The sequence below is a fragment of the Nyctereutes procyonoides genome, unplaced genomic scaffold, assembly GCF_905146905.1.
Source record: "Nyctereutes procyonoides isolate TBG_1078 unplaced genomic scaffold, NYPRO_anot_genome, whole genome shotgun sequence".
NCBI lineage: Eukaryota > Metazoa > Chordata > Mammalia > Carnivora > Canidae > Nyctereutes > Nyctereutes procyonoides.
In genome coordinates, this window is record NW_026575034.1 from 18314822 (window position 1) to 18327635 (window position 12814).

The following is a 12814-nucleotide window of genomic DNA, read 5'->3' on the forward strand; positions in this document are numbered from 1 at the left end:
AAAGGTTTGGTCAAACATGGAACTTGAGACCATCTTGGCAAAGCCTATGCCAGGAAGTCAGCCCCCTGAGAGTGGGGTCAGCTGGTGCCAAGTGCACATCCTGAAGGCAGTTAGCACCTTCCCTTTGTTTAGTGAGTTCTGACCCTGCGACTTCCCTGCTGCTCCTTCCTCAGGGTTGGGATGGTATCAGCCTAGTCACCAGTGGGCTGCTGTGACAGGAGAGCATTTTGTTCTGCAGACACCAACGAGTGCAGCATCAACAATGGGGGCTGTCAGCAGGTCTGTGTGAACACAGTGGGCAGCTACGAATGCCGATGCCACTCAGCATACAAGCTCCACTGGAATAAAAAAGACTGTGTGGGTAAGGGGTACCGAGTCTCACAGTTAGCGGGCTCACACTGACACGGCAGCTCTGTCCCATGTCCACCTGGGCCTGGAGTGTGCCTGACCATCCCTTCCCTGACTCTTGCCCCATTAGCGGCAGCTGCCATTCTTTAAATACTTCAAAAACAGGAGATACTTTGCAGGCTCTTTGGGGGTTCCCTCTGTGCTTTTATGTTGGTTGGAACTCACTTCTGTTTTCCAAGTTGTTTTTCTGCATGGAAAAAAATAGCATACAAATGGCTTCTTTACCTTGGAGGGAAACAGGGTCCTGTGTCTTATGTTCTGTGCTGTATAACAACTCTACCTTCTTTTCTTGGGTCCTTGGATATTTGGGACTCAGCTGTCCTTAGCATATCTAGAAGTATCCTTCTCTTTCTGTAAGTGTCTGCTTTTTGTCCTATCTAGAAGTGAAGGGGGTCCTGCCCACTAGCATGTCACCCCATGTGTCCCTGCATTGCGGTAAGAGTGGCGGAGGAGACAGGTGCTTCCTCAGATGTCACTCTGGCATTCACCTCTCTTCAGGTGAGTGGGTCCCAGTCCCTGGAGAAAGTCCTCATGCCAGGGCCAAGCCTTCCTGGCCTTTAGGTGTTAGAGTCCCTCAAAGGGTTTCCAGGTCTTTGGCCAGCTGCTCCCTGACCACCGGAGGCCCATGCTTTGAGACCCTATATGCTGGGCATAAGTCTAGTGGTTTCTGTGGAATGGGGGCTGGAGAGTGCTTTTGGCTGCTCCCAGGAGAGACTGTAACCTTGCTTACATGTTGACAACCTACATTCTGTCTGTCAGGACTGCAAGAGACCTACTCTGTCACCTGCGGCTCTTCCTCTTCTCTCAGGAGCAAACAGCAAAAATCAAATGATTCTGCTTTTGGGGGTAATTACCAAATCTGTGTATTTTCTCTGGGGCTCTCTGTGTTAAATGGGTTTCATTCTTGGGGTGCTGTTCTTGGGCATTGGCTTTATCTTCTTTTCTCTTAATCTCCTCAATGCTCTGAGCACATTACAGGATGTTCTTGCCCACAGCCTTGGTGCCTGAAGACTGACTCATTATGTAACAGATACTTACTGACTGTCCACTGTTTGCTAGGAGGCTCCGTGTTCAGCCCTGCTGAGTCATCATATTGGGCAGAGGCCCACAGAGCTCTGGGATCAGGAGACTCAGGTCTCCCCAATTCCCTGCCCCTCAAAGGTGCAGCAGGTAGTGTGTACCCAGAGCACATGGCGTTGGTGGAGATAGACGTAGGCAAGACGAGGCACAATGATTCTATTCAGAGAAAGGATCCCGAACCCTTTCTGGTTTGTCAAAAAGACAAAGAATGAAATTTAAAGCTTTTAGGTAGCCTCGTCCTCCCAGATTTAGACATCTCTGTGATTTTATCATGAGAACATCTGATTGAGGAAATGATTCTTAATGTCCATATTACATATATGAGAGAGCTAGAGACCCAAAGCATGATAATAATACTTGAATATATTGATTGAGCAGTTAAAATATACCAGCCACTGTATTACCTGTCCTAGCTGATTTAATCCACACCGCAGCACTCAGAGCAATTTTACTTTTCTCCTCATTGACCAGATGAAGACCCTGAGATTCTGAGAGGTGAAATAATGTACCTAGAGTGATTCAGATAGGAAATAGGGGAGTCAGGATTTTAATTAGGAGTCTAGATCCAGAGTCCAGAGCACTATTCTTCACTGCCCCTCCTGCCTAATATTTGAAACCAGCCAGAACAGACATCATGGTCTGTTTCACCAAATCCCTCAGTAATGGGCACTTGGAGATTTAGGCTACCCACAGGATGGGCAAGCAGACAATTAACATTCAGTTCTTACTGTGTGCCAGACAGTAGGCTAAATGTATTATTTTTGCATCATCTTATTTAATTCTCATAGTAATGTAACTACCCCAATTTTGTCTATTTTATGGATGAGGAAACTGAGGATTAGTGAGTTTTAGTAAGTTGCTCAAGTTCTCATTGCAAGCCAAGAGCTAGAGTATGAATCCTGGGCTTTGGCTTCAGAGCTTGACATATGGTTAAGATTGATTGTGGGGAACAGAATTTTGTGCACGAGGCCCTCAGAGTGGGACTTTTGCTGCCCCCAGAGCCCGAACATCCAAGCAGCCTTTGGTGAGTGCCATCCTTATCTGCTCCCTCAACCTTGTCCTCCAAGAAAAGTCTTCTCCAGAAAAATCTGCCCTTCACTGTTTCCCTCAGCAGTCATGTCCAAATTTGAACTAGGGGATCCTGGTCTTCTTCCTCAGGAAGGCACAAAAGTGACCTCATGGTTCATCTCAGTGTGAAGGTTGTTTGGGGCCTCTCTTTATTATATTTGGGCATTGGATTAATCTCAGGTGGAGGAATAAGTGTAACTCTTAGGAGGCTCCTGGCATCCTCAGCCTCAGAGTCATGGGCACTCCGTGAGTCAAATCTTTTGTGGTCTCAGAGTAAGAGAGGGGCTCAGGGTATGCAGTGGTGTATGGTGGGACCCAGGCTTGGGATAGCTCGTCTGTTACCCACCCAGTCTTTCCCTCCTGTGCCTCTGAAGGTAATGTCTCTCACTTGTTTCTTTCTGAAGATGTCGCCACCATCAGGACAAGTGTAACCTTTAAAGTAAATGAAGGCAAGTGTAGTTTGAAAAAGGCTGAGCTGTTTCCCGAGGGTCTGCGACCAGCACTACCAGGTATGGAATCAGATGGCTGGTGCAGGGAGCTTGGTTGCATGTTGGGAAAGGGGCCTGTCACAAACTAAACCCTTCAGGTGGTCTTGAGCAGCCCAGATTCTCCAAGTACTCCTCCACAGGAGGAAGAGGAACCTGGCCTAGCACACCTGTATAGTTCTAGAGTTATACTTCAGGGCTTCCTCTGCCAGGCACACATGATAAAGCTCTGGAGAAACCTGTGAGTTCATAGGAATCAATGAGGGCTTTAAGATACATTGGCAATTTGTGATTATATTGGGTTAAATTTTATACATCTAAGAGTGTGCTTGGAAAATAAGCCAAAGAAATAAAAAGGGTTTGGCTCAGGATAACCTTCAGTGAGCAAAGATGTAATATCCAGCTTTCCTCCTGGATCCAATCTTTGGAGGCAGTGACTCCTTTGGCTTCAGCAGAAAAAATACCATCCAAGTAGAGCTGGACTTGTAGCGAAGAACAAAACCTAATACTCTTCTCCCCTCCTGTTCACATTTCCAGTATTATTTCATAGAATAATTCTAGAGCTTAAAAAAATCATGATTCAAGTATTAGAAATGCCTCTTTCCCCAGTTTATCCTCAAATAAATCATACAAATAAACATAAAGCTCACTGTAGTCACTTTTAGTGCATATTTTAGTTGCATATTTTAAGAAACAGATTAATTTTGGTACCTCTATTTAAATGGAATATTATGCAGCTATGAATTATGTGTTTTTAAAGAATGTTTAATGACATAAATGGAAACTATGGAAAATGATCTTGTAATATAATGCTAAGATGGAGAGGAGAGAGTGAGATTTTTTATATCTAATGCAACCCAAATTGTGTAAGAAAAAAGCGTGAGTAGAAGAAAAAGGAAACTCACCATGTGATTAGTAGTAGTTATATCTGGGTAGAGGGGTTGACCGGAGATCTTCATTTTTTTCCTTCTGCATTTTCCAAATTCTCCACAGTGAGCATTTATACTTTTTATCTATCTATCTATTTATTTATTTTAAAGATTATTTATTGGGTGAGGAGGGGCAAAGGGAGAAGGAAAGAGAATATCAAGTAGGCACCATGCTGAGTGTGGAGCTCAATATGGGGTTCCATCCCACAACCCTGAGATCATGACTTCATGATCAAGCCAAAATCAAATTCAGCCATTCGATCAACTGAGCCACCCAGGTACCCCAGCATTTATACTTTTAGATCAGAGGAAAAAGGCTTTATTTATTTATTTATTTATTTATAGATTTTATTTATTTATTCATGAGAGACACAGAGAGAGGAAGAGACAGGCAGAGGGAAAAGCAGGCGCCCTGCGAGGAGCCTGATTCGGAACTTGATCGCAGGACCCTGGGATCATGGCCTGAGCCAAAGGCAGATGCTCAACCACTGAGTCACTGAGATGCCCCAGAAAAGCATTATTTAAAAATAGACTTGGTCTTTAGTCTCCTTAATGGTATTATACTATGTTAATTTCTCAGTATTGATAAATATACATGTTAATGTAAGATGTTAGCATTAGGGGAAACTTAAACAATATATGGGAACTCTCTGTTCTATTTAAGCAATTTTTCTGCAAATCTAAAATTATTATGGAATTAGAAGTTAGCTTTTTGAGAAAGGAAAGGAGAATTTTTCCCAGAGGATGGTGGGTGGGGATTAATTTGCTTCCTCCTTCCTTTGGCTCCTGCTGACCTATTGCTTTGAACATCTTTGTAATGTTGAAGAATATGATACAGATAATTCGTCCATTGAATAAAATAAGAGTTTAAACTGGAGGCAAGTTGGTTGTGTGGATGATACATGGAACTGCTCTTTGGTTCCAGTTAATGGTCATTAGTTAAAAGATCCACTGGAAGCCACAGGAGATAGAGAGGTGAGGGAGAGATGGCCAGAGTCTGGAATAGGGATGTGCAGAACCCTGCCTTACGCAACACTTCCTCCCACCCTAGATGCCTTCATGATATTGTTTGGTTCTCTAGATGTTTTGTGCTGTATATTGCTCCTGGTTATTTCAAAATGAGACATCACTGTTAATGTGTTTTCCAACTTCCCCTTCAGGCTGGAATTACTCCAAACTCAGTTTGCCTGAGAGCAGGAGTTGGTTTCCTTTCTACTCCTGTGCTTCTTCCCTATTTGTAGCCTTAGTCCCTGCTTGGTACATCACAGTCCAGCTCTAAGGAAACCAACCTTGAGAACACGAGCACACCTTAGCAGACTGTCAGTTAGGAATGCAAGGCAACCCTGGTTCCTGTCTTCCACTTATGTGGCCAGCCAGTCAGAAACATCCAGCATTCATCCATGAAAATAATTTTCAAGAGCTAAATTGTTAAGTTATATAGGAGGCTCTTTGAAATTAAAATGTCATCGTGCTCCAAGCTGAGGCTTGCAACGTCTTGGCATCTGGAGTTAATCACTTAGTCCCTTGAGAGTTGTTTTAATGAAATGTTTACTGAGCTCTAGCGAATGTTCAACTGAGTGCTTTGCCAGGATCTGGCTTCCGATAATTTTGTTTCTTCATACAGAGAAGCACAGCTCAGTAAAAGAGAGCTTCCGCTACGCAAACCTTACATGCAGCTCCAGCAAGCAAGTCCCGGGAGCCCCTGGCCGCCCAAGCACCACTAAGGAAATGTTTATCACTGTTGAGTTTGAACTTGAAATTAACCAAAAGGAGGTGACAGGTTGGTTTGAAAACAGTCTTTGGTACCAGGCTTCTCACAGCTTGCTCCTTATTCTTTTGCCTTTCATCATTCTTGGGGGGAAACAGTAGTGCAACCACTGAAGTATCTCCTGTTTTGTTTTGTTTTGTTTTGTTTTTCACTCCCAAACTAAACTGAATTGGTTTGGAACCTCATGATTGTATCTGTTTCCTAAAAACTCAAAGATTCCATTTTGGCCAACAAATTTCTTTTAGAAACCAGTGCTGCCCAGCCTGCGAGGTGCCCAGCCCCAGGTGTCCCCTCCATTCTGTCCACAGGGAACCGTGGGTGCTGGTGGGTCCTTTGTGGGTCCGGACATCCTCCTGTGCTGCAGCCTGACCTCTTCCCCCACTGCTACCCCTCTTGTTTCGGTAGCTTCTTGTGACCTGAGTTGCACCATAAAGCGGACAGAGAAGCGGCTCCGGAAAGCTATCCGTGCGCTCCGGAAGGCAGCCAACAGGGAGCACTTTCACCTCCAGCTCTCAGGCATGGAACTTGAAGGGGCAAACAAGTCTCCCAGAACATCTGAACACCAACTGGAGTCCTGTGGAGTGGGCCAGAGCCACACAGGAAACCAATGTGGTGAGTGACCTGCTGGGCCATTCTTGCTCACAGAGTTGTCATGAGCTCCATAAAGACTCGGGGTAACCAAAAGCATAGCCCATTCTCCCTCTCTGGGTTCACTCCAGAGAATGCTGTGGTTACCCACTCTCATTTGGGAATGACACATTGGGATTTGTTGTGCCTGCTGGACCAGGAGTTCCCTGGCACCTGGCACAGGGTCTGGTGGTGGGCACTGAATAAATGTTTGCCAAATTGAGGGTTGGAAAGGAGGAAGTAGAGCAATGAGAAGAGGGAGTACTGACCTTCAAGAGTCTGAGGACGGTGGTCTTCAGAGCACTGTGGCCCTGGGTAGGGACAGACTATGGGCATGAGGCACCTATGAGGCTCCTGTACACCCCACTACCAGTTCCCCATCATCTCCCTCTGGCCTGGCTGAGGGTGGTCATGAACCTCTCCTGTCCATAGTTTTGTGCAGAGTCTGGGGGTGCCACCTGGCAGTCTTATGAGATCCCTGAGCTTCAGCCCAAGACTCCTAGTAGTGTCAGTTCCATACATGGTGTGTGTGTGTGTGTGTGTGCATGCGTGCGTGCGTGTGTGTGTGTGTGTGTGTGTGTTTCAGAATTAAGTTTGAGACCTGGCATTTGAACCAATTTATGAAGTTCTAGACAGAAGGAACCTGGGCAAGAGGTTCTAGGGTGGTCTGGCACACACACATACATGGTGTGTGTGTGTGTGTGTGTGTTTCAGAATTAAGTTTGAGACCTGGCATTTGAACAACACCAATTTATGAAGTTCTAGACAGAAGGAACCTGGGCAAGAGGTTCTAGGGTGGTCGGTCTTGAGATTTGTTTATTGGGTGAAATTGTTCTGGGCATTTATGGCAGATAATCACTTTATAGTCTCACTTTATAATAATCACAGTAATGATTTATTGAGTTTTCATCTGACACAGTACAACATTAAGACGGTATCTGCTTTATCTCGCTTAACCTGAATGGTCATCTCATTAGGTTGGCATTATCATCTCTATGTAACAGATGAACAAACCGGAACTCAGAGAGCTAGGTTCTTTTGCTCTAGACCATACCAATGGGCTAACTCCAAAGCCTGTGCTCTGGTCCCAAGTACGGTGAGTTATGATAACCAGACTCATCCAGAATAAACTGATGTCCTTTTTCAAGCATCAGTAGGAGGCCCAGAAGTGAGGCTTGAGCTAAGGAGTAATAAGCCAGTGTTTCTGAAGAAGCAAAGCTGAGCCCAGGGCACTCATTCCAGAGAATTGTCAGCAATAACCAACTACTTTCAGCCCACATCTGTTGCTTTGCCAAAATGTAGTAAAAATCAAGTGTAAAATCAAGTGTAATTGTCCACCAGGGGCTGGTTCTCAAATAGTCTTGACTTTTATTCTAGCTGACTCTCTTAAAAAGAAAAAAAAAGTTAGAAACAACCCAGCTGGTTGGTTTATTCTCATTTAAAATTATAAGAGTTCTGGTTTCTATACCAAAATGGTGACAAGCGTTGGCTCTTGCTGCCCTACTTTATGGGGGGGAGTTGCAGAAACTGTCAGGGCCAGGCAGGCCAGGCCTCTCAGAGCTAGACTGCATCCCCTTCCCCATTTGCTCTCCTGGTAGGGAGAGGCCTCACAGGCTTGCCAGGGAGCCTTGGTGGCCAGTTGAGAAATCAGGCAGAACTAGAGTATTACCAATCCTACCATGACTGTGCTCCTGCAGAAAAGGGCCAAGAATGATTAGCAGAAGTTACTTAACAGAGGATGCCTCATGACCATGACAGCTTATGAAAGACACTGTAGCTGTTGTGTGTGTAAATGTGTCCTGAAATGCTTGTCATGCTTAGTTAGGCTGGATTTGTTGCGGAGAGGCAATGTGTCTTGTCTCAAGAGCTCCCTCTAGCAATGGATGAATTTTGTAGCCCACACGGAACCAAATCAGATTCACCCCGTCTGACAGCCATGTTGAGGATTTTACCATGTAGAGAAAATAGCACAAATAATTACAGTGAAATTGCTTCCTCCTGCTGAATGGAGGAGGTGTGCACAAGGAGGGGTTGCATGTGTTAATTGGAAAGCCTTCTTCCCCATGAGACACACGTGGTATGGGCTAGGGCCAGGGAACAAGTGAGTGTGTTGGGGGGCGGGGAATGTGTCTTCTATTCCTTATATTCCTAGACTATTTGCTGGTCTTAAAACTTCATCAAGACCAAGTTTCCTGGTATTTCCTGAACTCTGAATGGTACAGACATTGGAGACATGCCTAGGATAGTTCTTTTTGGAAATTATTTGCAATGTTGTCCAAAAGGAGGCTCCGAAAGCATTTGGAGTCACTGAAAGGGCAGATGAGACCATTACACTTTTCCTTTAAATTTTTTTTTAAAGATTTTATTTGTTTATTCATGAGAGACACAAAGAGAGAGAGAGAGGCAGAGACATAGGCAGAGGGAGAAGCAGGCTTCCTATGGGATCCAGGATCATGCCCTGAGCCGAAGGCAGACGCTCAACCACTGAGTCACCCAGGCGTCCTGAGACTGGGAAGGTTTAATTCAACTTTCAACAGCAGTATCTTTCCTTTACAGCAGTTGAGAAAAATTAATTCAACTATTATATTTTGAGATACCATTCTGTGCCACTCTAAACTTGGATGGAGTAGTGAGAACATAATGAGTGAGGAGCTAGCTCTTACAAGATTCACATTCTAACAAAAGGACATGGACAATTAACAAATAAAGAAAAAAGGTAATTACAGAAGATAAGAATACAGAGAGGGACAGAGGGGAGGAAGGATTACTCTCCACAGGTGTTCAGGAAGGCTTTCAGAGCAGGTGACATTTGATTTAAGTGAGAAGGAGTTGGCCTTGATGGGGGCAGAGTATGTTCTGGCTGAGGAGGGATCAGCAGGTGCAAATGGCTTGAGGCAGGAATGAGCCAGGCATTTTCTTCTTAATTTTTTCAGAATTGAGAAATTATTTGCAACTGAGCAGGCAGAAATTTTCTTTTCTGTCTTAAATCATAGAAAATATGAAGTCTGTTAGCAATACAGACAAAATTAGATCAATACTTATCACACAGACTTGGAAGGGTTGTGAGATAAAGCCCTGAGTTAGGCTCTGTGGTGGGCGTGGAACCTGCATAAGATTCTCTATCCTTCTCTCTCTGCATCTCCTCCCCTTTCTCTTTCCCTCTCTCTAAAAATAAAACAAAACCACAATAAAACATAATTTAGTAAAATGTGGACATTAATTGAGCACTTATAGTGTGTTTGACACTGTGCTAAGCACTTTACATACATTATGTCATTTGATCCTCATCATAAGTCTATTTTGCATCATGTTGTTTTTTTTTTTTTTTTTTTTTTTTTTTTTTACAAATAAGGAAACTAAGGCATAGGGAGGTAAGGTATTTTCTCAGTGTCCACCCAGCAAGTAAATGGCAGTGCCAGAGTTCAGATCCAGATCTGTCTCAAGAACCTATATTCTTAATTCTCTCAATGGGAATACTCTCACTTCTGGGTACAGCCTGTGCCATGTGATGATTATCTACCTCTGATAGCACTTGTATGGAGCACCCTCCATGGGCCAGCACTGCCATGGGTGCTGAGGAGGCCTGGATAAATAAGACATCATCCCTCAAGTCACATTTGGTCCTCCCAGGGGAGAGTTAGAGAAGACCTCCCCAAAGAGAGGAAGCCTAAGCTGAGTTTTGAAAGATGCACAGATGACACATAAAGGGGAGTATTCAGGAAGAGGAGTAGACTTGGGGAATGAGACCGAGCAAGATGCATACAGGGGATGATTGACAACTCAGTATTACTAAATCTGGAGCACAAGGTAGGATGTGGTGGGTAGCGAGGCTGGTGGGAAAAGCACAATAGGTCATGAGAGACCTTGAGTATACTGCTCAGGAGCCTTGGCTTTATATAGGTGACAAGGTGCCATTAGAGGGTTAAATCAGGAAATGTTCAGGTCATGTTTGTATTCTAGAAAAATTTCTTTTATTAGACTGAGAGTCAGGACCAAAGGCAGAAAACCTAACTTGGAAGGTTTTGAATGCTTTGCATGAGAGATGTTGAGAACATGAAGGCACTAGATGGACTAGAAAAAAAGCAATAGATTCTAGAAATATTTAGGAGGAACTGTGAGCAGCATTTGGCGATAAACTGGATTGGGGACTAAAAATAGGAAAGAGCTGGGGTGAGCTCAGAGGTTTTTGACGTGGCCTCTGATTGGTCCCTTGCTTACCACATGTCCCTCATCTCACCCCGCCCTGCTTCATATGCAGGAAGCATGGAGAAAAGGCCTGCAGGTTTGGTTGAATGATTGGATGAATGTGATCACTGGGGAAGAAATAATCAGAAAAGATTTATAGGAAAAGTGGGGGTGGGGGGTGGGGAATAGACTCTTGAGAGAGCCTGAGAAAGAAAGAAAACTCAGATGTAGAAAAGGAGACTAAAGATTGAGTTCTGAATCAAAGATATGATGAGGAGTGCAGGGTGGCAAGTCAAGGAGGCTTTGGAGTCAGGGAGGGGAGCAGTCAGAGAAGCACCTTAGAAAGGTGGATCTGGTGGCAGGCTGTGAGGGCTGAGGCAGGGAGGAACGGAGGCAAGGAAGGTCATTGGAAGGTTATTGCAGTAATCTAGATTAGAGATGGCGAGGATCAAAACACCCTGATGCTATAGGGATGGACATCAGCTGATGGACAAAAGGAGCACAGCTGCAGGATGCTGCAGCTGGCTGCCTGATGAGGCAGGGAGGATTGAGGTCTGGAATAATAACTATGGGCTAGACTGCAAAGATGGTGCCTGGGAGAGCAGCGATGCTGTTCATAAAGAGCAAAGCCAGAGGAGTCGGAAGAACTGGGCAGGGGAGGAAAGAGAAGCATTCTCCTTGAGGAAGTGGAATTTGAGTTGCCACAAGACTTCCAGGCAGTGATCTCCATGGGCTTCTAAGAGTCTTAGGAAAATGATTTTATCTTATCACGTGCAGACCAACCCTCCTATCCTGTATCTGTCCACACATATGCTGACCTGCTTCCTGTTAAACTGAATAAACCTGGCCATGCTCCTACCAAGGCCACCTCCTCCTCTTGGGCTCCGGAGCCCGTTTGCTTTCCCCTTCTCAAGAACATTACTCCTGTTGTTATCCCCACTGACCCCTCATCTCAGAATTCTTCCTGTTTACTAGGTCATTTCCAACAGCACACAAACCTATCTCCTGTCTTAAAAGCCAAACAGACCCTCCCTCGTTTGACTTCACACTTCTTTCCAGATACTGCCTCCTTTCTCTGACCCCCTATAGAGCAAAATTCCTTAAAAGAGTTGTCTAAACTCCCTGTCTTTGCTTCCTCCCCTCCCATTTTCTCTTCCAACCCCTACCAGTCTGGTTTCTTCTCCCAGACTCTCCACTGAAACTGCTTTTCCCAAAATTTCTAACTACCTCTGTATTGCCAAATCTAGTTGCCAACTCTTATTCAGATGACCAGTCCCACTTACCAGAAACACTCTCTTCTCCTGGGTTTCAGACACCACACTCTTCTGGTTCTCCTCCTACCTCACTGGCTGCTCCCTTTTGATTTTCCGTGTTGGTTCTCCCCTAATTTTTGATCTCTAAACACCCCAGGGCTCAGTCCTTCACTCTCTTCTACCTGACCTTATTCATTGCCAGAGCTCTAAATACCACCATGTGCTGGTGACTCTCAAACTCCTCTCTCCTCCAGAATAGTTCTGACCACTATTTTGAATTATAGACTTCTTTATCCCAGGATGTGTTGAATGTTCTTTATCGAGCATGCATGCATGCACACGCTTGCTCGCACAGGCACGCACGCACACACACACAAAGTTAAATATTTTTGAATTCATGAGTGTTTACTTATTTTAAAAGCACATACTTGTTCTGTTGGCTAATATATGATGTACATCATAAAGGAGTGAGAAATAGATTAAATAGCAGTTTTAAAATAACTGGCTAGCATCTTTAGGTACCACATTTATAATCTGGCAAAGTTCATTGCTAACATTAGTGGTTGTAAATTCATTTTTCAAATAGTCTTTTTGTGAATTGCTAGTGTTTTGGCTCAACTCTTGTCAGATCTGATTTCTGTTTCTATGTCATACTGTTTGGCAAAGAGTAAAAGTTGTGTCTGCCTGACTCTTCCCTGGTGTTCACCCATTGTTGGTTGTACCTTCAGTCCAGGGTTTTCGCAGGATTGTTTGAAGTTGCTTTCTATTTTGTGCCAGTTGGTTTGGTTGAAACTCGATAATATAATCAGGAATTTGATTCAACCAGGCAAACTGCAATTCTTTTTTTTTTTTTCAACTATACTTCATTTTTTTTAATTTTATAAATTAATTTTTATTGGTGTTCAATTTACCAACATACAGAATAACACCCAGTGCTCATCCCGTCAAGTGTCCCCCTCAGTGCCCGTCACCCATTCACCCCCACCCCCCGCCCTCCTCCCCCTCCACCAC

The 12814-nt window shown here is 44.3% G+C and overlaps 1 protein-coding gene across 4 annotated transcripts in view; it reads left to right on the top strand.

Annotated features, from left to right (window-relative positions):
* SCUBE2 (signal peptide, CUB domain and EGF like domain containing 2) overlaps positions 1-12814 on the top strand; it is a 70102-nt gene that overhangs the window by 36906 nt on the left and 20382 nt on the right. For 3 of the 4 annotated variants that reach the window (XM_055317879.1, XM_055317877.1, XM_055317878.1), the window contains exons 11-16: positions 239-361; positions 790-906; positions 1168-1254; positions 2961-3065; positions 5595-5750; positions 6144-6350. In XM_055317879.1, coding sequence (XP_055173854.1) covers positions 239-361; positions 790-906; positions 1168-1254; positions 2961-3065; positions 5595-5750; positions 6144-6350 — 795 coding nt within the window. The remainder of the gene's footprint in view (positions 1-238; positions 362-789; positions 907-1167; positions 1255-2960; positions 3066-5594; positions 5751-6143; positions 6351-12814) is intronic. The other variant, XM_055317881.1, reaches the window with a different exon arrangement.